The 24,766-nt window shown below is 46.1% G+C and overlaps 2 protein-coding genes across 28 annotated transcripts in view; one reads left to right on the top strand and one right to left on the bottom strand.

The window, feature by feature from the left end:
* Window positions 1-24,766, bottom strand: part of GATA5 (GATA binding protein 5) — a 2,064,317-nt gene that overhangs the window by 1,948,398 nt on the left and 91,153 nt on the right. The gene's annotated exons all lie outside the window — the stretch shown is intronic.
* Window positions 13,358-24,766, top strand: part of LOC137541556 (opioid growth factor receptor-like protein 1) — an 84,561-nt gene continuing 73,152 nt past the window's right edge. Inside the window, exons 1-2 of one of the 2 annotated variants that reach the window (XM_068262894.1) lie at window positions 13,358-13,411; window positions 22,623-22,770. In XM_068262894.1, coding sequence (XP_068118995.1) covers window positions 22,660-22,770 — 111 coding nt within the window. In that variant the 5' untranslated portion in view covers window positions 13,358-13,411; window positions 22,623-22,659. The remainder of the gene's footprint in view (window positions 13,412-22,622; window positions 22,771-24,766) is intronic. The other variant, XM_068262893.1, reaches the window with a different exon arrangement.

Here is a 24,766-nt window from a genome sequence, read left to right as displayed (position 1 = left end):
CAGATCGTCAAAACGCTAGCGGTTTTTGGAGCTGATTTCAGAGTGATTCTAGGCATGTTTAGAGACGTTTTCTAAACATGCCTAGCGTTTTTGGGAGCATTTTTGTGTAGCAGATTAATAATATTGTTACAGTAAAGCTGTTACTGAACAGCTTCTGTAACAAAAACGCCTGGAAGACCGCTCTGATCTAGCGTTTTCCAGAGTGGTTTGCGGTTTTCCTATACTTTACATTGAGGCAGAAACGCTTCTGCAAACCGCAAACGTGCAGCAGGAGGCACGTTTGCGGTTTGCTAAAAACCTCAAACCGCTGGTGTGCACCATCCCATTGAAATACATTAGATAAGCGTTTTCACAGGCGGATGCGGCTCCTAAAACCGCTCGGTGTGCACTGGGCATAAATGTCAATTCATAAAGATTAGAGCAAGCAGAATGGGACTGGAGAATACAGACTGTTTAGAAAAGGAGATAAGCCAGTGATAACAGGCAAGATAACAGGCAAGCTAATGGAGACAGACCTCCCAGTCAGCAGTAGTGAGAGCAGAACAAAAAAAAAGCATCCCAGAATACCCAGGCTGTGTTTTTTAACCCCTTGGGTACATGTTTTCAGATACATTTCACATCCGAAAGCCTGCATGTGTAACATTTCTTGAAGTTATTCTAAGCTGCAGCAATTAAATAGATTGTTTTGAAAGACTAATAGACAGATTCAGAGAAGATTCAGCACAAGGAGAGGCAGTTTAAAAAAAAAAATGCACATCTAAAGGGAAGTTGGGGCTGCCTCCTTTATAGTAACTCTGTCTCTGCACAGAGAAAATGTATCAACTCAGGCAGAACCGCTAGTTTAGTGCGGGAATTCCCCGACCTTTTATTGCAAGTGTAAACTTTTTTTATCAATTAGCACACAAAAGTCTAAAATACCGATGCAGTGTTTTCCCTCCAAGATTTTTTTTTCCCGCAGATGTTTTATGAATAGAGCCCAAAGATTTTGCTCATTGGACTCAAACACGGTACTTTGAACTTAAAGACACTCTACCTCAGGGTCGGACTGGGCCACAGTAGTACAGTTTTTTTCACTCGGTGGGCCCTGCCTCCAGGTCTCTGGTGGGCCCCCCCACTTGTCTGAGAGAGCTCCAATTGCTGCCTGCAGCAAAAAAAAATCTCTTCTCAGTGCTGTAATCACTCATGCTGAGCAGTGGTGTAGCTAAGGAGCTGTAAGCCTCGATGCAAATTTTACAATGGGGCCCCCAAAGCACTCTATACATAATAATTGATATGACGCACCAAAACCTGCTAATGGCAACTACAGTGTCAGAGATGCAAGAAGGGGATGGGAAATAGCTTGTTAATAATTACCACTGTTCAAAGTATCTATAGAAGTGATTATTATGAGCACAGGACCAATAGAGAGGCAATACTGTAGTTAAGGGAGGGCCCTTCAAGGCCCCTTTGGCCCAAGGGCCCCGATGCGGTCGCAACCTCTGCAAAGAAGGACATTACTTTACATTGAAGGAGGGGACTCTATGCAAAGTTTTGCTTGGCAGCAGTGTCTCTGAATTACAATGCTGCATTTGGCCCTGTCCATAATACATCGTGACCATGCCCACCTTCCGGTGCATGGTCACGCCCTTTTTCCCCCGCAATCATGGGATGTGTGGGCCCCAGGTTGAAATTTCTTTAGTGGGCCCCCAGTGTCCCAGTCCGACCCTGCTCTACCTAATCTTTCTCATCTCTTACTACTTTTACTTCTTCTTAAAGAGACACTGAAGCGAAAAAAAATATATGATATAATGAATTGGTTGTGTACTATGAATAATTACTAGAAGATTAGCAGCAAAGAAAATATTCTCATATTTTTATTTTCAGGTATATAGTGTTTTTTTCTAACATTGCATCACTCTATAATATGTGCAGATTACACAACACTCAGCATTCAAAATGAGTCTTTCAGAGCAGTCTGTGAAGTAATTAACTCTCCTCTAGCAGAGGAAAAGTAAACAGTTCAATTACAGTTGAGATAATAAAAGTCAGATAACAGCCCTCTTCACGACCAAGTTAGTTGGAGAGCTTAAAGAGTAACTGTCAGGCTGCAGAAGCTAATTTAAACCTCTATTCTCCTGTGTTAAACGGTTTAGACAGAAGCCAAAAAGGCATTACTAAAGATAAAAATCTCTCTTACATTTGATGTGTGCTTATCAGCAAAGCTAAGCTCCTAAGGAGGACGCAAGCCGCATTCCATACTGCAAAGCATTCTGGGGCCCTCCCCTCGGCTGCTAAGGAGAAGACGGGATCAAGTTTCAGCAGCTTCTAACTCAGTCCAGCCACAGCACAGATAAATCTCAGGGCAGAGTACACTGCAGGAGTCCGCTATTGTTCCTAGCCACATGGCTCATTAATATTCACTGCACACTGTGTTATTCTGTACGAGCTCCTCTGTGATCAGGAAGCAGGCAGGACATGACGACACATTTGGCTTCACAAACATGGAACCTGCCATGGGCTGTCAGGAGCATCATTCTCTGCATATACTATATAAAAATTCTGTGAAATCCAAACGTGGGCAGTGAAATGCATATGTAATGTAAGTACAGCCAATCTTTAGCTACTGATATATGTGTTTATTTTCTCTGAGACCTTATACCTAACAGCTCCTCTTTAATAGCTTTTTTGCATAGAGATAACAACTGGAGTTTCTCAACTCTTCCTGTACTGGAAACAATTAGACTGATGTATCTGATCTTAATGTTTTTTTTCTTAGCTGTACTACACATACAAATCATAATATCATCATTTTTTTTTTCGCTTCAGTGTCTCTTTAAAGAAATAAACCATTAAGATCAGATACATCAGTCTAATTGTTTCCAGTACAGGAAGAGTTAAGAAACTCCAGTTGTTATATCTATGCAAATAAGCCATTAACCACTTAAGGACTGGGCTGTGTTTTAGAGATCTGTGCTGCGTGGGCTCTGCAGCCCGCAGCACAGATCGTGAATACAGCAGGGCGATCAGACTCTTTTTTTTTTTTTTTTTTTTTTTTTTTTTTTTCCCCCCCACTACAGGGATGACCTGCTGGGGGGGTCTGATCGCCGCCGCTCTGGTGCTCCTCAAAGCCCCCCTCCGCAGCGTTTTCCGTCCTCCCTACCTCTTCCTGCCTCTCGCTTAGGCTCTGATGTGCGCAGGACGATTATCCGTCCTGTGCATTGTAGGCTAGGCTTCAGCCTATCAAATGACGGCAATCCCCGGCCAATCAGAGGCCGGGGATCGCCGATCTGCCCTACTGCGCTGCTGTGCAGCAGCGCCGTATGATGTAAACAGCGGGGATTTCTTCCCTGCGTGTTTACATTTTGCCGGCGAGCCGCGATCGGCGGCTCTCCGGCTGTTCACGGAGACACCTTCCGTGAACGGACATGGAAAGGCCGCTCGAGCGGCCGTTTCCATGGTAACCCACTTAAGACCTGCTGACGCCTATGGGCGTTAGCTGGTCGTTAAGTGGTTAAAGGGAAGGTTCAGGGAGGGCTGTAAAAAAAAAAAAAAAAAAAAATCAATATCCACTTACCTGGGGCTTCCTCCAGCCCGTGGCAGGCAGGAGGTGGTCTCCGGTGGCCGACCCGACCTGGCCAGGCCGGCGGCCAGGTCGGGCTCTATTGCGCTCCAAGGCCTGGCACTTCTGCGTCCCACGCAGGCGCGCTGACATCATCGGACGTCCGCCGGGCTGTACTGCGCAGGCGCAGTAGTTCTGCGCCTGCGCAGTACAGCCCGGCGGATGTCCGATGACCTCAGCGCACCCGCGTGGGATGTAGAAGTGCCAGGCCTTGGAGCGCAGAAGAGCACGACCTGGCCGCCGGCCTGGCCGGGTCGGCCACCGGAGAACACCGGGAGCCTGCGGAGCGGTGGCGACGGCACCTCCTGCCTGCCACGGGCTGGAGGAAGCCCCAGGTAAGTGGATATTGATTTTTATTTTTTTACAGCCCTCCCTGAACCTTCCCTTTTAAGCTGTACACTTTCAAAGTAGTGGAGAGGGCTGTCTTCTGACTTTTATTATCTCAACTATTTACTTTTTCTCTGCCAGAGGAGAGGTCATTAGTCACAGACTGCTCATAAAGAATCATTTTGAATGCTGAGTGTTGTGTAATCTGCACATATTAGAGAATGATGCAATGTTAGAAAAAACATTATATACCTAAAAATAAAAATATGAGAATATTTTCTTTGCTGCTAATCTTCTAGTAATTATTCATAGTACACAACCAATTCATTATATCATATTTTTTTTTCCGCTTTAGTGTCTCTTTAAGGCCCATTTCAGATGGACGGCTGAACTGCGTGTTTTCCGAGTAGTTCTGTCTCCAGTCTGTTGCTCAGAGGCGCCTCTAGCCATTTTGTTACTCCAGGCGAGAAAACCTGTGGCACCCCCGCAAACCCCCATGAAAATAATCGTAAAGCAGCAGCGTTTCACTAGAAAATTGTAATGCGACAATGTTTCACCAAGAAACAATCGTAATGCGGCAGCATTTCACCCGAAATTACACTTATTGCGTCAGTGTTTAAACAGAAAAACAGGGAACTGAAAGAAGCACATGGAGAAAGGAGGCACAAAGGGGGACAGAAGGAGGCATAAAGGGAGACAGAGGGACAAACCGTGGGTCAGACATGGCATAAGGGACTAAAGGAGGCACAAAAGGGACAAAAGGATGCACAAGGCACAAAGGGACACAGCGGCAGCTGCCTGCTACTTATGTTAAGCAGATGCAGCAGAAGCAAGTAATAGAACACCCACAGGGGGTGGGGCTTAGTCAGGGGTGTGGCTTCATTCAGGGGATAGGGCTTAAAGCCAATGGGTACCGGTAAAAAAAAGAAAAAGTCAGATACTCGCCTAAGGAGAGGGAAGGCTCGGTCCTAATGAACCTTCCCTCTCCTCTCCCGGTGCCCTCGGTGCTGCGCTAGCTCCCCCGTTCGCGTCCGCCGCCGCAGGGACTTCGGAGGTCTTCGGGAGCACTCGGGCTTCCGAAGACGGGCCGCTCCATACTACCTACACGCGAGTGCGTCATAGAGGGCACTCGCGCATGCGTAGTATGGAGCTGCCGCGTCATCGGAAGCCCGAGTGCTCCCGAAGGCTTCCGACAGCTCCCTTCGGCATGCGGAAGTGGCAGTATTTGACCGAACTCGTCGAATACTGCCACGGGGATCCTGCGCGGCACCGGGAGAGGAGAGGGAAGGCTCATTAGGACCGAGCCTTCCCTCTCCTTAGGTGAGTATCTGACTTTTTCTTTTTTTTACCGGTAAACATTCACTTTAATCCAGCAACATGGCGCAACCAGGACCAATGGCACTCCAGGCAATGGCCTGTACTGCCTATGCCTAATTTAAAGCACCCCTGCTGTTGCCAGTCAGTGCAATTGGGTGCAATTTAAATGCAGCTGAATTGCAGTGGTTCTAACACCACCGCGTGTCAACATGGACATGCGGTGGTGTTACTGGGTGTCGAGTCTGAGCACTACTGTGCTCAGAGGGGCCGCCTGTATAGTGACAGTACCACGCGCCAACAAGTGCCCAGCCAGTGCAGGAGAGCAGCTGACAGGGGGTGAATTGTTAGCTGCCTGTGTAAAAGGGCCCTTCATTCTATCCAACCTATCTGTTCAGCTGCCAAATACATTTATTTGCCAGCTTCAATGTTTATATTTTGTGTAAGGCTAGGTTCACAGTGCTCAGTTGTGTTGCAGAAAAATTCAGCATGTCAACTCACTGCCCTTACAAATCTATGGGCCTGTTCACAGTAACTGATCACGTTATTATAACTCCCTGCATGTAGGCTTTGCATTAAAGACTATGTCCAGTCTCCATTGCAGTTCACACACATTTTAACACGTGCGTTAGGCAACTGACCACTGAGAATCCCGCCTCAATCTGGAGAGTGGTGGCAGCCAATTACTATGACTTCCAGCGTAAAACTTTATTTTATCGATTGTAAACACAATCGTAATTGCATCATGTATGGGCACACCAACCAATCTTAAATGTTTCCTTTGCTCACAGTGTATTCGCCTTAGAGATGGGAAGTTTGGATCTTTTCAATGATTTGGATGATTCGAATCGGATCATTAAAAAGATCCGGATCTTTGATCCGAATCGCGAATAATTTTTACTAGGGAAGCATTCGGGGGTGAAATGACTAGCAGGAGAGGACTTTCCCTGCAGTGGACAGAGAAGGGGAGGGTGGTGGACGGACAGAGAAGGGGAGGGTGGTGGACGGACAGAGAAGGGGAGGGTGGTGGACGGACAGAGAAGGGGAGGGTGGTGGACGGACAGAGAAGGGGAGGGTGGCGGACGGACAGAGAAGGGGAGGGTGGTGGACGGACAGAGAAGGGGAGGGTGGTGGACGGACAGAGAAGGGGAGGGTGGTGGACGGACAGAGAAGGGGAGGGTGGTGGACGGACAGAGAAGGGGAGGGTGGTGGACGGACAGAGACGGGGAGGGTGGTGGACGGACAGAGACGGGGAGGGTGGTGGACGGACAGAGACGGGGAGGGTGGTGGACGGACAGAGACGGGGAGGGTGGTGGACGGACAGAGACGGGGAGGGTGGTGGACGGACAGAGAAGGGGAGGGTGGTGGACGGACAGAGAAGGGAGGAAGAGGGGTGAGCAGAGAGCAGAAATGTTTTTTGCACACATTACCCACATGTTGCAATCATATGCTCACAGTGAAAGAAAGCATTCCCCACCCCAATGTGTCCTGTTTTCACCTTCAACACTAATCATAAATTTAGGGAGAAGTGAAGTGCAGCTGTTTAGAACAGAGTGCAGGAGGATCATTGTAACATCTGTAAACTTGCCAGCTGCGGATACGCATGTTCTACCCGCAGCCGCCTTTGTTCCCTGTTCACAGGCCTTATCCGTCCCGGCGGCGTCCAGCACGCCGGGAACGGCATTGTCTCTTGCTCATAGGGTCTCTGTATCGCGCGGGCGCGTGCGGAGACAGGACCTTTATGCTGGAAGAAGGCGCGTCAGCTGACCTGCCGGTCGGCTGACGTCAGGAGTGACTCGCGCCGCTCGGATTGGCTGATTGCTAGGGGGCGTGGCGCTGGGCTCTCCTCAGCTTCTTAACCACTTCCCGACCGCCTAACGCACAGAGGCGGCCGGGAAGTGTGCCCTGCAAGGACCAGCTCATGCCCAAAGGCGGCGGTCCTTGTAAGGGCATGGGCAGAGCGATCGCGTCATCCGTGACGCGATCCTCCCCCGGCGCCTGCCGCCGCTCACCCGCCGCAACATCCCGCCGGCCATACGGAAGCGCCGGCGGGATGTTAACCCCGCGACCGCCGCATACAAAGTGTATAATTTTACAAAGTGTATTATACAGGCTGCCTCCTGCCCTGGTGGTCCCAGTGTCCGAGGGACCACCAGGGCAGGCTGCAGGCCTGCAGCCACCCTATGTAGCACTCAAGCACACTGATTTCCCCCCCCCCTGCCCCAGATCGCCCACAGCACCCCTCAGGACCCCCCCTGCCCACCCCCCAGACCCCTGTTTGCACCCAATCACCCCCCTAATCACCCATCAATCACTCCCTGTCACTATCTGTCAATGCTAAAAAATTTTTATTCCCCCCCCCTGCCCCCTCCTGATCACCCCCCCCCACCCCTCAGATTCTCCCCAGACCCCCCCCCCCTGTGTACTGTATGCATCTATCCCCCTGATCACCTGTCAATCACCTGTCAATCACCCGTCAATCACCCCCTGTCACTGCCACCCATCAATCAGCCCCTAACCTGCCCCTTGCGGGCAATCTGATCACCCACCCACACCAATAGATCGCCCGCAGATCCGACATCAGATCACCACCCAAGCGCAGTGTTTACATCTATTCTCTCCTCTAAACACCCACTAATTACCCATCAATCACCCCCTATCACCACCTGTCATTGTTACCCATCAGATCAGACCCTAATCTGCCCCTTGCGGGCACCCAATCACCCGCCTACACGCTCAGATTGCCCTCAGACCCCCCCTTATCAATTCGCCAGTGCATTAATTACATCTGTCCTTCCCTGTAATAACCCACTGATCACCTGTCAATCACCCATCAATCACCCCCTGTCACTGCCACCCATCAATCACCCCCTGTCACTGCCACCTATCAATCAGACCCTAGCGGGCAATCTGATCACCCACCCACACCAATAGATCACCCGCAGATCCGACGTCCGATCACCTCCCAAGTGCAGTGTTTACATCTGTTCTCTACCCTAAACACCCACTAATTACCCATCAATCACCCCGTCACTGCTACCTATCAGATTAGACCCCTATCTGCCCCTAGGGCACTCAATCACCCGCCCTCAGACCCCAGCCCTGATCACCTCGCCAGTGCATTGCTTGCATCTATTCCCCCCTCTAATCACACTTTGAGACACCCATCAATCACCTCCTGTCACCCCCTAGCACACCTACCCATCAGATCAGGCCCTAATTTTCCCCGTGTGGGCTCCTGATCACTCGGCCAAACCCTCAGATCCCCCTCAGACCCCCTTCCGATCACCTCCCCAGTGCATTGATTGCATCTATTTTCCCCTCTAACCACCCCCTGAGACACCCTCAATCACCTCCTGTCACCCCCCTAGCACTCCTATCCATCAGATCAGGCCCAATACAACCTGTCATCTAAAAGGCCACCCTGCTTATGACCGGTTCCACAAAATTCGCCCCCTCATAGACCACCTGTCATCAAAATTTGCAGATGCTTATACCCCTGAACAGTCATTTTGAGACATTTGGTTTCCAGACTACTCACCGTTTTAGGCCCATAAAATGCCAGGGTGGTATAGGAACCCCACAAGTGACCCCATTTTAGAAAAAAGACACCCCAAGGTATTCTGTTAGGTGTATGACAAGTTCATAGAATTTATTTTTTGTCAAAAGTTAGCGGAAATTGATTTTTATTGGGTTTTTTTTTCACAAAGTGTCATTTTTCACTAACTTGTGACAAAAAATAAAATCTTCTATGAACTCGCCATACACCTAACGGAATACCTTGGGGTGTCTTCTTTCTAAAATGGGGTCACTTGTGGGGTTCCTATACTGCCTTGGCATTTTAGGGGCCCTAAACCGTGAGGAGTAGTCTAGAAAACAAATGCCTCAAAATGACCTGTGAATAGGACGTTGGGCCCCTTAGCGCACCTAGGCTGCAAAAAAGTGTCACACATGTGGTAGCGCCGTACTCAGGAGAAGTAGTATAATGTGTTTTGGGGTGTATTTTTACACATACCCATGCTGGGTGGGAGAAATATCTCTGTAAATGACATTTTTTTTACACACAATTGTCCATTTACAAACAATTGTCATTTACAGAGATATTTCTCCCACCCAGCATGGGTATGTGTAAAAATACACCCCAAAACACATTATACTACTTCTCCTGAGTACGGCAATACCACATGTGTGGCACTTTTTTGCAGCCTAACTGCGCTAAGGGGCCCAAAGTCCAATGAGCACCTTTAGGCTTTACAGGGGTGCTTACAATTTAGCACCCCCCAAAATGTCAGGACAGTAAACACACCCCACAAATGACCCCATTTTGGAAAGTAGACACTTCAAGGTATTCAGAGAGGAGCATAGTGAGTCCGTGGCAGGTTTCATTTTTTTTTTGTCGCAAGTTAGAAGAAATGGAAACTTTTTTTTTTTTTTTGTCAGTGTCATTTTCCGCTTACTTGTGACAAAAAATATCTTCTATGAACTCACTATGCCTCTCAGTGAATACTTTGGGATGTCTTCTTTCCAAAATGGGGTCATTTGGGGGGTATTTATACTATCCTGGAATTCTAGCCCCTCATGAAACATGACAGGTGGTCAGAAAAGTCATAGATGCTTGAAAATGGGAAAATTCACTTTTTGCACCATAGTTTGTAAACGCTATAACTTTTACCCAAACCAATAAATATACGCTGAATGGGTTTTTTTTAATCAAAAACATGTTTGTCCACATTTTTCGCGCTGCATGTATACAGAAATTTTACTTTATTTGAAAAATGTCAGCACAGAAAGTTAAAAAAATCATTTTTTGGCCACAATTAATGTCTTTTTTGATGAATATAATAAAAAGTAAAAATCGCATCAGCAATCAAATAGCATCAAAAGAAAGCTTTATTAGTGACAAGAAAAGGAGCCAAAATTCATTTAGGTGGTAGGTTGTATGAGCGAGCAATAAACCGTGAAAGCTGCAGTGGTCTGAATGGAAAAAAAGTGGCCAGTCCTTAAGGGGGGTAAAGCCCTAGGTCCTCAAGTGGTTAAGCCTTCACAGATCATTGGCAACTCATCTGCTGTTGCGAATACACTCGTGTTAGCGCTCAGACCTAGTGAGGTTCCTGTTGATGATAGATGTATATGCAGTGTTTGTGATATACATCTATCTATAGATGGTTATTTCATTGTATTTCTGATAACCTGTGTATGATTCTGGCTACTCTCTGACCTTGCTATTGCTAAACGATTCTGTACCTCTGCCTTTCTGACTTTAGTTGCTGAACCTCTGCCTGATATTAACTACTCTCTTGCTTGCCGATGTTGTACTATATCTACCTGTCTGTTATCGAACCTTGCCTGTCTGACTACTCTACTCACCAGTGGGCCCTAGTCACTGGTGAGGTGCTCTAGCTATTAGAATCTACCAGCCCCTCTGGTAAGGTTCAGACACTTGCATAGCTCTAGTGACTGATAGTACCTTGCCAGCTCTTCTGGCAAGGTCTAGCTAAACTATTCAGTCATTTGTGCTGCTAGTACCTTGCCAGCTCCTCTGGCAAGGCCTAGCTTAACTATTCAGTCATTTGTGCTATTAGTACCTGGTCAGCTCCTCTGGTAAATGTATTGTTATTTGTATTTGTAGACCCTCCAGCTCCTCTGGAAAAGTCTATACTGTTGCAGCTAGTACCCACCAGCTCCCTTGGTGAGGTCTAGCACTGTTCTTGCAGATAGTACTCATCAGCTCCTCTGGTGAGATCTATCCATTTAATATACTGTTGCACCAAACACCACACCTTACTCTCAGCTAGCTATACTAGTATTATTGGTGATACTGCAGATCACCACATAATCAGGTATAGCGTCTGTATTATTGGTGATTTCTGCAGATCACAAATAATCAGACGTCTGAGTTGCAGCACCCAATCGTTACAATCATATTGCACAGCAATCACAAATCAAATCACAGTGCTGTGAGAATCTACTCAGCTGCCTGTGCAGACAGGCAGCGTTTTGATCACTGTTCACGTCTGCATTCTTCAGGTCTCTTTAAGAGAGACATTTTTTCAGTTCTGCAGCTTGCTGCTGAGGAATTTGCATACATTCGTTATGCAAATCCCCTACCTGCCTCCTGTGATGACTGGCAGTATAAAGGTTGGGATTACCCACAGTCCTTTGCTGGTCATTCCTTCAGGGTTTGTAGTACACACTCCTAGAGAGTGTCAGCCATGCTACTTCTTGTTGGAGTTATCTTAGAGTAATTCCTGGAAGCTGTGCTAGGCAGATTTCCCTAGTGCAGTTAGGATTGTTTATCTGTTTTGTTTGTCTGTTGCGATTGTCCTGTCCCAGCGGTGGTCGATAGGAAGTCGTTCTGATCTCTGTTCTTGGAGCATAGCTGGTGCAGCAGTTGCTACCAGCTATCTCTTCTGTTCTGCCTCTCTGGATCGCGCTAGCCACTTTTCGCTAGCGCTGGGGATCCTTCTGTTCTGTCTCCTGGGATCGCGCTAGCCACTTTTCGCTAGTGCTGTGGATCCTATCTCTCGCTTGTCCCTGTTTTCGTGTGTCTGTCTTGTCTGCTACGACCGCTTGCTGGAGGCTCGGTGAGGTAACCGTTAAGCAAGCGGTCGCGTCCTCTGTTTCATGTTTGTCTGTCGATGGTTAGTTAGGCGTGCTTGTCTCTATTGTGCTTATCACGTGGAGACCGCGCATAACCGCGTGCACTGTTGCGAATGAGTGCGGTGTTCGCGGTTAGCTAACGTTTGTTGTTTTCCGCATCTTCTCATTGTATTATTTGCTGTGCCTTTGCTACCCTCGTATTCTATTCTGATCTGCCGTGTCACGTCTGGCGATCGCACCTCTCGCGATCGCGTTCCTATTTCATATCTGCTGTTGTGTGTGTGCGCGGTCGCGGGGTGGAGACTGGATTGGCGCACACACATACAACCTGTCCCTTTGCTCGTTCTCATTCGCAATCGCCTCTCTTGCGATTGCGTTCTGCGCTTCGTACAATTCCTGTCTGCCATTTGTGGAGGTACAGAGGATTGGTTCCTCTGCACTCCCCAGCACCATCTGCCGACAGGAATTTCTCTCTACAGGTGCGTAGCACCTTTTGCTGGGTGCCTGCAATTACACGCTTGTGGAGGATTTCCGCCGTGTCAGCGCACGCGTTGTGCACTGATCACGGAGAAAGTTCCACAATCGTTACAAATGCCTGCCCTTCTAGCCCAGCACACTGTCTGCAAAGTTACTGAGCTGTGCTTCTGAGCCAAAAGTTTCCCATTTGTTCACTATGCAGCACTACGGAACAGACAGCCTATAATGAGCAGCACATTGCAGCCAGTATGTGTGCTCTACACATATCTGGCAGTGGCACCGATGTCCCCTCTCTCTCATCTACCTGTCCCTGCAAGGCTGGCTCCCCTCCAACAGAGCGATCCATCTCTGCTCTGCTTCCAGGACCCCGCTGCCTGCTGAGGGGGGCGTGCCGCTTCTGGCTCCACCCCTTCATGATCATGATTCGGACAACACTAATTTGCCTCTAGTAGATAGACCTGAATGGCAACTGTGGCATATTAATAAAGGATTGGTGGGTGTTTGTTACAGCATTTTTTTTTATTTTTTTTTTGCCCATGCACGATTCAGATGCAGTAATTGATTTCAATAGGCTGTGATTTCTGCATTCAAAATCACTGTGGAAAGTGGGTGCGATTTGTGGATGGGGGAAATAAACCTATAGCCTTTCATCACGTGTGCTTTTTGCGTGTGTTTTTCTGCTCCCCTGGGAAATGCACGTAATTCTAACAAGTGTGTGAACCTAGTCTGAAAGAATGAGATGGAACATATTTGCTATTTACTGCTAATTCATTGCGTGTGTATGCCTATTCATTGCTGGTGCATCATGCTACTATACTACCAGGGTGTAGTAATTACCAATCTGTGTAAATTCATTGCCCATGTATGCTAAGTTGTTGCCATAGCTCTGACGCAACTTAGTAACCAAAACCCCAACAGATCTATTTTCAGAGGCTGCTCGCTGGGTGTGTCCTGACAGCTACATATTTAGGAAAGGGAAAGTGAAAGTGCATCCAGTATAAATAGCTGACGGGGATCTCAGTTTTTTACGATTTCCTTCTTAACAGCCAGAAGTTCGCAACAGTCCTCTGCTAAGCTTCCAACGTAAGTCTAAAGGTCAGTGTTATGAAAAAAGAATTTAGTATATTTCTACTGCCGTCATGCAGGAAGTAACATGACTCTGAACACTTCTCTTTCTAAAGTAATTGCTACATTTTACGTGTAGCTTCCAAGGATTTCACAGCAGCTGAAGCATGAGCTCTATTCACTGCAGCTGAAGGATGAGCACTAGTGCTTAAAGAGACACTGAAGCGAACTAATTTTGCCCATGTTACCTTATAATTTTCTTCAGTGCTCTCATGACAAGTAAACCGCCGCGTCCCCGCCACAAAACGAGGGCTGCAGAGCCCCCAAATCCCTCTGCAAATATCCAAGACCAGCTTGGTCGTGAATTTTGCTGCTCTGAGAGGCAGAGCCATGGGAAGCAGTAGATTTGGGCGCATGAGACAAGTGGACAAAAAGGGCGCCCCATTCACTTCCATTATAAATATCGTTTAATGGGCGCTGAACGGGGAAAATAAGGCGCCGGAGATTTTTAAGGATTTATAACGGCGCCCGGAGATTTTTAAGGATTTATAACTGTTTGTGATGATTTAAGTTTACAAAATGAGCCCGTGACGAATAACGTTTATGAATATAAAAAATCACTATTTCTAAAACATTTCTAACACATTATTATCCACCCAAAAAAATAATTTACATTTTTTTTCTTTACATTTTTTATTTATTAATGTCTGTAAAATATTATTATCCATAGGGGGTTTTAGGTTTAGGCACCAACTGGGGGGTCTTAGGTTTAGGCACCAACTGGGGGGTCTTAGGTTTAGGCACCAACAGGGGGGTCTTAGGTTTAGGCACCAACAGGGGGGTCTTAGGTTTAGGCACCAACAGGGGGGTCTTAGGTTTAGGCACCAACAGGGGGGTCTTAGGTTTAGGCACCAACAGGGGGGTCTTAGGTTTAGGCACCAACAGGGGGGTCTTAGGTTTAGGCACCAACAGGGGGGGTCTTAGGTTTAGGCACCAACAGGGGGGTCTTAGGTTTAGGCACCAACAGGGGGGTCTTAGGTTTAGGCACCAACAGGGGGGTCTTAGGTTTAGGCACCAACAGGGGGGTCTTAGGTTTAGGCACCAACAGGGGGTCTAGGGGTTAGGGATAGGTACAGGGAGGGTTTTTAATAAACGAAAATATAAGTTTCACTTTACAAACAGGGAAGATTAACGTTTTAAGAATTGCCGATCTCATACACATTATTTAGTGATTTATAAATTCTTAAAACACTATAAACGAAATTCTACACAATAATTTCTATAAACGATATTTCCATTTATCGTTTATACCACGCGCCCTTTTTTCCCGACGCCCTTTTCGTACGTACGCGAGCCATGAGCTGTAGCTCTGCCTCTCTTGCCGTCAATTGCCGCACAGATCGCCGCCTCTCTCCGCCCCTCTCTGTAAAGGAAGAGTGAGAGGGACGGAGAGAGGTGGTGATCCGCTGCGATTGACATCAGGAGGGGCAGAGCTGAAGCTGAAAGCTCTGCCCCTTCCAGGAAATGCCGGCTGGATTGTCCCTTGGGGATTGGGGGCTCTGCAGCCCTCGTTTTGCGGCGGGGACGTGGTGGTTTACTTGTCATGAGAGCACTGAAGCGAATTATAATCTAAAATGGGCGAAATTAGTTCGCTTCAGTGTCTCTTTAAGCCTTGTACACACGCTAGATCAGTGGTGGAGAACCTATGGTATGCATGCCATAGATGCCATTTTGGGCTCTCTCTCTAGGCACATGACACCAGCTGCCACTGCTTTAAATCACAGATTGCGGTGAGATGATTGCGTATTCCACAAGGTATTTGCCCACCCACCAACAGGTGGCTAATAACTGCATTTAATTTGTGGGGTAACTGCTGCATTTCATATGTGAGGTGATTGATGCAATTCAAAAGTGGGGGTAATGTGTTGCTATGATGTGTGGTGTAGATGATGCATTTCAGTTGTGGGGCTAATTGCTACAATTCATCTGTGTGAGTAATTGCTGCTATGCATGTGTGGGGTAATTGCTGAATTTCAAATGTGGGGTTACTGCTGCAATCCAAATGTAGGGTGTCCTTGTATGTATGAGTTTGTTTGTTCCCCCCCCCCCCCCCACCACACACACACGCACACACGCACACACCTAAAACGTAAGTATTCAGTATAAATTGCTGTGTTAGCACTTTGTGATAAATATGTGAGTTTACGGTTGCAGTTTGGGAACCTGGACCCATATGCAATTCATTTTTTCACCTGTGTTTTCTCCTAGGTGACATTTTTGAACTTGTCAATAAAGTGGCTTTAACACCACCAGCAAGCAAGAAAGTACTCAAAATAATTTTGATAATGCCTTTTTATGTACTTTTTCCATTACAAAAGTGCTAAAAAGTTGCTATAAATCAAAGATGAAAAATGTTCTCCTAGGTGAAAACTCCTATGGGCCCAGGGGCCATATGCAATTAACATTTTCTCCTGAGTTTTCTCCTAGGTGTGATATCTTCACACTTTGAGCTCTATTCACAAAACTTCTCATAAATTACTTACCTACTAGCTGATGACCCAGCGTTGCCTGGGTATGTATTTGGCTGGTGTCGGCTCCGCCCACTTTTTCTATTCCTAACACACAAACACTCAATGACCAAGTTTGTGAGCTTTGGCATCAATAATTTGTATATTCCCATAGAAATTAAATAAATCAGATTGGCGGTTTGTGACTCCACCCCTCTCCAGCATTTAAACCCCAGTCACTCAAAGATCAACTGTAGCAGGTTTGAGGCATCTGCTATTAACAGTGGAAAATGGCAGCAATGTAAATATTCCCATTGAAAATCAGGTGGCTTTTGATTGGCCTTTATAGGCTCCACCCTCTTCCCCTGAATATTAATCTCAGTCACCCGGTGACCATCTGGGCAAAGTTTGAGAACCCTGCCATTAACAGTATAAGAAGGCCTGCAGTTTATATTTTCCCAGTGAAATTTGTTTTTGACTCTTTGACCACTTTTTTTTAACCTGGACACAGTCGCTACTCAATTACCAAGTTTGTGAGCTTTCGGGTCGTTGGCATCAATAAAAACAAATTTGTTTGGCTGTTTGTGGCTCTGCCCCCTTTTCTGAATTTGAACCCCAGTGACCCAATGACCAACTGTACCAGGTTTGAGGCATGTGCCATTAACGGTGCAAGAATGGCAGCGATTTTAATATTTCCCTTGAAAATAACAGGTGAATTTTGATTGGCTATTATAGGTGCCACTAACTTTTCTAAATATTAATTCCAGTCACCCAGTAACCAACTGTGCAAAGTTTAGGAGCCCTGCCATTAACAGTGAAGAAGGGCCGCAGATTACATTTTCCCAGGGAAATCCTGTTTTTTACTCCACCCAGTTTTTGTAACCTTGACACAAAGTCACTCAGTGACCAAGTTTGTGAGCTTTTGGGTTCCTGGCATCAAAATTGTGTGAATGGAAGCAGTTTCTCCAGCAAAGAAATCTGATTGGCTGTTTGTGGCTCAGCCCCTTTAGTGAATTTGAACCCCGTCACTTAATGACCGACTGTAGCATGTTTGAGGCCTCTGCCATTAGCCGTGTAAAAATAGCAGAGGTTTCAATATTCCCCTTGAAAATCAATAGGTGAATTTTGATTGGCTGTTGTAGGCTCCACCCACTTTTCTGAATATTAATCCCATACACCCAGTGACCAACTGTGTCAAGTATGAGAACCCTGCCATTAATAGTGTAAGAATGGCTGCAGTTTATATTTTCCCATGTAAAAAGTTAGTTGTGTTTGGCTCCACCCACTGTTTCTAACCTTGACATACAGTCACTCAATGACCAGTTTATGAGCTTTGGTGTCCTTGGCATCAATAAGTTGCACTTTTCCTTTGAAATTAAACAAATCTGATTGGCTGTTTGTAGCCCGCCCCCTTTTCAAACTTTATACCACAGTTTACCAGAGACTGACTGTACCAGATTTGAGGCCTCTGCCATTAAGAGTGTAAGACTGGCAGCAATATAAATAGTCCCCTTGAACATCAACAGGTGAATTTTGATTGGTTGTTGTAGGCTCCACCCACTCTCCTGAATATTAATCCCAGTCATCCAGTGACCAACTGTGTCAAATTTGAGAACCCTGCCAATAACAGAATTGCTGAAATCAATCTAACACATCTGATTGGCTGTTTGTGGCTCCACCCCCTTTAGTAAATTTCAAGCCCAGTCAATGACTGACTGTATCAGGTTTGAGGCCTCTGCCATTAACAGTGTAAGAATGGTAGCAATGTAAATATTCCCCTTAAAAATCAACAGGTGAATTTTGATTGGCTGTTATAGGCTCCACCCATTTTCCTGAATATTAATCCCAGTCACCCAGTGACCAACTGTGCAAAGTTTGAGAACCCTACCATTAGGGCCCGTTTCCACTACTGCGGAAACCGGGCCGAATCTGCAGAGTTTCCCTGCAGGCGAATCGCGCGGGGAAACTTTGCCATAGGAAACTATGGCGCCGCTCGCCGACTTGCTTACCTTAGCAATTCGGCCGACATTGCCGTCAGTTTCCGTGCGGGAGGCTGTGAATCCCATAGCCGTGCATTGCACAGGTCATGGGATTCGTCAGCGTTCCCGCTGACCAGGAAGTGCCACCACGTGTCTCGCAGCCGCGTGCGGTGGCCAGTGGAAACGGGCCCTGACAGTGTAAGAATGGCCGCAGGATATATTGGACCAGTGAAATTTGTTTTTGGCTCTGCCCATTTTTGTATCCTTGGCACACAGTCACTCAATGACCAAGTTTGTGAGCTTTCAGGTTCCTGGCATCAAAAATGTGTGAATGGAAGCATTTTATCCAGCAAGGAAATCTGATCGGCTGTTTGTGGCCCCACCCCTTTAGTGAATTTGAACCCCAGTCACCCAATGACCGACTGTAGCAAGTTTAAAGCCTCTGCCATAAACAGTGGAGGACTGGTAGCAGTTTAAATATCCCCCTTGAAAATCAATAGGTGAATTTTGATTGGCTGTTGTAGGCACCACCCACTTTCCTGAATCTTAATCTCATTCACCCAGTGACCAAGTGTGCCAAGTTTGAAAACCCTGCGATTAACAGTCTAAGAACGGCTACACTTTACATTTTGCCATTAAAAATTAATGGCTGAAATTTGATTTCCCACTTTTCCTGGATTTATAACCTCGGTCACCAAGTGACCAACTGTGCCACGTGTGGAGACTCTGGCTTGATTACTTTGAGAATGGCAGCCTGTTTTATTTTTTTCCATTGACATGAATGGGTGAAATCTGATTTGCTGTTTGTAGCTCCGTCCAGGTGAGTAGGGGGAACACAAGACCCCCAGAACATATCAACATATCATCCAACACACACACACACACACACACACACACACACACACACACACACACACACACACACACACACACACACACACACACACACACACACACACACACACACACACACACACACACACACACACACACACACACACACACACACACACACACACACACACACACACACACACACACACACACACACACACACACACACACACACACCTACACCTTTTCTCAGATCTCGTTGCTGAGGACTGTAGTGAAGCGGCGCAGGCGCACATGTGCGAGATCTGAGAGGCAGAGGAGGAGGTAAATAGGATACAAGGGTGGACCAGAAGGGTGAAAGAGGCGTGTTTCATGGGCATAGCGCGATCTATTCTTCCATACTACATCGTCGACCTGAGTAGACTAGGAGAGCTGAGCAATCCACTTAAGGTGGCCACACACCATACAATAAAATGATCCGATTTAAAGGCAATTCGATAAAAACGATCGGATCTCCCAAAAAAATCAAACGTTTTTTTTCATTCGACTGAAAAATCCGATTGGATTTCCCGTTTTCTTCGATTTTTTTTTTTTTTTTTATTGATCCGGAATGCCAGATATTTTTCTTCAGTCTTTCTAAAGATTGTATGGTGTGTGTTTATTATTATACACAGCCTAGCAATTTTCTGAGTTTCCAATCATTTTTATCATAATTGGGGAAAAATTGAACACAGGTGTGTGGTACATTGGTCATATTTTTGAAATGTTACAATCGGTCAGAAAAATTTATTGCAATTCTTAAATTTGAACAGATTTTTTTAAAAATTGTATGGTGTGTGGCCACCTTTAAGGCCCATACACACGTCGGATTTCCGCGAACGACGGGTCGTTTGAACGTTCCGTCGTTCGCCCGCTAAATCGGGCATGTGTACAGACTATCGTTCGTTTGATAAGAGTGGGTTTGAGCGATCCGCCCGGCTGGAGAGGGAGAGCTGACCAATCCAACCAACCAATCGCCTATATACTGGGTACCACATACAGTACAGCACCAGTATCTGTTCATACATAGCACCACTATATGATTTTTTTAATTTTTTTTATTTGGTGTGCGTTGGAAGAGGGGAAGTCTTATACGGTGATTATATCACAAACTATATGTAATAGATAAATTATATCAAACGACTATTCCTAGAACGGTTTCTGTTTGTGTACTAGGAGCGTTTGATGATGGAGGCATCACTGATCACGTTAAATTAGCCATGATTAATTAATAAGGTCTTTATTTATAGCTAGGAAGTTAATCTCGCAATGCTGGAAACAGAACAACCCTCCCACCCTGGCGATATGGGTGGGCCAAATGAATGTTGCCATAAAGCTTGAGAAACTGGTTTATGCTCCTAGGGGCTCCCCTGCAAAGTGTGAGAAGCTCTGGGGTAATTGGTTAGTGGCGCGTGATTTTGTGGACCCAGATTTGATTAGAGATCAAATCCTCTCTTATATTGGGGTAACTAGACGGGGTGTGGGTGTTGATGGAATTCAGTCCGCTGATCTTACCCCCGGTGCTCTCTTTGATATTTTGTAAAAAAAAAAAATTTTTTGGGGGGATCATAATTTTAGGGAAGGGGAGTGATTTGCATTTCAAGGACACGGACCGGAATTATGAGATTTGGTCTCGACGTTTTCTCTTCTTTTTATTTATTTTTTTTTTTTTATTACTCTATGTAGTAAGTTTACACCTGTGTTTTACGTATGATTATTAATGATTGTATTTTTTCATCTTTTTTTTTTTTTCGTGTTGATGGTTGTGCAGAATCCGTAACTTTTTATTAGACAGTGTTTGAACCAAAAAAAAAAAGAATTATTCTGCAACACAAGTAAGTGCTACGATAAGACACGTTTAGTCCTGCCCATTAAAAGGCAAATTCCTGATTGGGGGTGGGGGGTGCACTTTGGAATTTCCACCTCTGGTGCTAGAGAACCTTGTCCTGGGCCTGATTATGTGCTACTCCTGATTACAATGTTACAATTTAGCCATATCAATTATCATGTAGTATTTATTATTTATATAGCACAGACATCTTACACAGCGCTTTACACAGTTTACAGTCCTGTTACTACAGTAACTCAGATGGGCTCACAATAGTAGTCTAGGGTGATATATATTCTGTATGTTTTTGAGATGTGGGAGGAAAACCCACAAGGACACGGGGAGAACATACGAACTCCGTGCAAATAGTGTCCTGGCTAGGCACGATGTTGTGACTCTGTTATGCCAAGCACTGTTCTACTGTATTTGGCTTAGTTCCCCATTCACACTACAGAAAAAAAAAGCAGTGGACATTACGGCTGATGGTAAGGTGGACTGGTGGAGATGCGGACGGATTTCAATGTGAATAGTGCGGATGCTGCACATTCCTCTCCATTTCCACTGCATTTGCGTCGCAGTGTGAGCCAGCCCTAGCTGAGGAGGAGTCTATGATAATCATCTAATTGACTGGGGGCTTGTGGTAATCATTGATGGACTGCTGGTGTGCATGTGCTGCAGTTGTGGTTTGCATCTGTAAGGGTTCGTTTCCACTACAAGCATGTAAATTTGCATGCTATTTTTCGGATGTGTCATCACATGCGTATGCGTCCGTTTTTTGCATGCGTAAAAGCTCATTTTCAAAGGGTTAATTTTGTGTGTTTTGCCTCTATTGACACACAAACGCATGAGGCATCCGAAATTCTTTATCCGTGTTTTCCAGATTTTTTTTCTGCGTGTGAATTCTCGATGCAGTGGAAACCGGCCCATTGTAATACATTGCTATGTGAATCTATGTGCAGAAACGGGCCCTAAGTAAATTCAGAGGTGGCCTTAGAGTACGGGGGGCTTGGGGCGAGTGCCATATGCGGGGCCTAGAGCCATAAGTGTAGGCCATATACCGTACCACCACACTCACTGGCTTATTCGCCTCTAATGCTTTATTATTGTTTCGAAAAAATTGTTTGTTAAAGGCCACTAAGCCAACCAATAGAAGAACAATTACAATACGTAATGTAATCAAACAGCCAATGGTACTACCATTCGCCATTTGATTACATTAGGTATTGTAATTATTCTTGTATTGGTTTAGTAGGCTTTAACCAACTGAATTAATGATTCAGAAACATTTTGCATGCAAAATTTACAAACTAGATGACTGGAGTCGGCAAATTACAGGCTACATTAGTTTTAGCACACAGCACCACTGGATACAATACTTGTGACAATCCTGGTGATGAGTCCAGCTCATGTTATACCCCTCCAGCTCCAGGCTCCACCCCCCTAAGCTCTTCCTGGTAAGCGGGGTTAGTGGTATTGCACAGGTGATGACCCAGCGGCACGCGTCCTTGATCGTCAATCATGCCATCACCGCTGGGTCAGCGCCTGAGCCGACCAGGATTAGCTTCAGTCAACCCAAAGGGGGCTTTTAGGTGAGCAGCCAGCACAGCGGGCATGAAGGTACTCTCGGCACAGGGCCCCCCTTCTGCCCCCCCCCCCCCACACACACACACACACAAAGGCTGCATCTGGTAGATTATGCTTGGTAGATAATTTTTAATTCATAATTTCAGAGCAGTTTGCAGGCTGAAAAAGTGACCTGCTCTAAAGCACAGGTGGTGAACTCCAGGTCTGGAGGGCCAGATCCATGCCAGTGCTAAGGATGGACTGAGAAAGAGAAATGTGTTTTACCTGATGGACCACAACTTTCCTGATTCAGACCCATCAATTTATTTGAGTTGTGTCAAAAATGTGTGAGGACCCCAGCCCTCGAAGGACCGGTTTGACATCCCCGCTCTAAAGGGACCTGACAAGCTTTTGTTGGTGTGAGATGTAGAAAATATGATGCTTTATTACATTGTGTCCTAAAGTGTTTTTTTTTTTTTTTTTTTTTACAGTGACCAGTTATTGTGAGATACATCATTCCAGATTCAGATGTCCTCGTATTACAGTGACAAGCCGTGGGACAATGAATATGATTCCACTTGGGAAGATGATGAGGAACCAAAAACCAATGAGAAAATACAGAAAGACACAAGATTTAAGGTGTGAAACCCACCCACTCATGTATGTAATGCATAGCAGCTTCTTAAAGAGAGTCTGAAGCGAGAATAAATCTCGCTTCAGACCTCATAGATAGCAGGGGCATGTGTGCCCCTGCTAAAACACAGCTATCCCGCGGCTTAACGGGGTCCCTTCACCCCCAAATCCCCTCCGTGCAGCCGGGGAGTGCTTCCGCATTGGGGCAGGGCTAACTGCCGCAGCCCTCCCCCACGCGCGTCTGTCAGCGCGTATCTCCTCCTCTCCCCCGCCCCTCTCAGTCTTCCTTCACTGAGAGGGGCGGGGGAGAGGCGGCGATGCGCGTCTGATAGATGCGACTAGAGGCAGGGCTGCAGCCGTTAGCCCTGCCTCCAGGAAGAGATATTTCACGACCAACTTTGCGATCAAGTCTTGCGGGGGTGGGTTTGGGGGTGAAGGGACCCCCGTTTAGCCGTGGGATAGCGGCGTTTAAGCAGGGGCACACATGCCCCTGCTAACTATGAGCTCTGAAGCGAGATTTATTCTCGCTTCAGAGTCTCTTTAAAACAGAAGGTATTTGCTATTATTCAGGTCGGCGTGAGCATGAGCTCTCCCACAATGCATCACTGCTGAAATATGCGAATCATCTCTTTATGTCCCTGATAGATAAACACACCTCCAGAACCACTGGAAGGCAAACTTCTGCTTTGCATAGTATTTCAGTAAGGAGGCTTTGTGGTCCTTTTTAGCCCCTTAAACACTCCTAGGAGGTCTGGTTCCCCTTGAGCTGGACAATCTGTAACTCGTGTGTAATGTAGGATCTCCTGCACATGTTGAATGGTCTGATGTATGGAAGGTGTGGTGAAGATAAACTTTCTCTGTCGCCGCAGCAACCATTCAACTAACAACTATAATCTCTACAGTCCAGCTTCAAGAATCAATGAATCATTGGATGTTATAGGCTTAACTAGAAGTTGATCACAGGGACACCAAATAATAGATCAATCCTCGAGAACTGATTTTTTTTTTTTATGTTTTTTACAAAAAAAAACTTGTTTTCTGAAGTGCATGGAGAGACAGAAAGAGAGAATTTATGTATTTATAAAGCGTGGACACCATCTGCAGCACTTTACAGTGTACATAGTCATGTCACTGACTGTCGTCAGAGGAGCTCCCAATCTAATCCCTACCATAGTTACAGTATAGTCTTATGTCCTACGATATTATTATTGTGTTGTAAATATTTTATTATATATGTAAATATTGTTGTAAATATTTTATTATATCTTTTCATGGGACAACAATGAAGATACGATCCTTTGATGCAATGTAGTCAGTTTACAGCTTGTATTGCAGTGTAAGGCCTCTTGCACACTACATGCGATTCCGGGGAAAAAAAAAAAAAAATTCCGATCTGCTTAAAATAAGTATTGCATGCTGCTACGTTTTTAAACTACCTAACGACCGCATCACAGCGATGGGCGTGAACGCGGCGGCAGCCCCAGGACCACCTAACGCCGATTGGCGTCGATCTTTACCAGGGAATACGCGCGCATGTGCAATCGTTCCCTGCCTGCTAGTCGTGATCGCGGCTAGCAGACTGTTTTCCACCGAACGGGGAAAGAAATCTCATTTGTTTACACTTGTACAGCGCTGCGATCTCCTGCAGCGCTGTACGGGGGACACTCTGCTGTCCCTCAGTGTGGCGCCTAATGCGTATCCTCTCATAGGCATGCTGATTGCCATCCTATGGCAATTTAGAATGGCAAAGGGGGGAGAGAGGAAGGAGGGAGGGAAGAGATCGCAGCAGCGATCAAAGACCTCCTAAAGAGTGTCCTATTAAGGACAAGAAAAGGAGGTTGGATTCATTTGTTTGCTGAGTTGTATGGCTGTGCAGCAGGCTGTGAAAGCTGCATAGCACTGTATTGTAAAAAATGGCCTGGGGGGGGGGGGGGGGGGTGTTTATGTAAGCCTGTGGTCCTGAAGTGGTTAATCAGAATAAAAAATAGGATCGTATTAAAAA

The sequence above is a fragment of the Hyperolius riggenbachi genome, chromosome 12 (genome assembly GCF_040937935.1).
Source record: "Hyperolius riggenbachi isolate aHypRig1 chromosome 12, aHypRig1.pri, whole genome shotgun sequence".
In the NCBI taxonomy this organism is placed as follows: domain Eukaryota; kingdom Metazoa; phylum Chordata; class Amphibia; order Anura; family Hyperoliidae; genus Hyperolius; species Hyperolius riggenbachi.
Note: the sequence above shows the minus strand (reverse complement) of the source record. Positions and strands in the feature narration are given on the sequence as shown.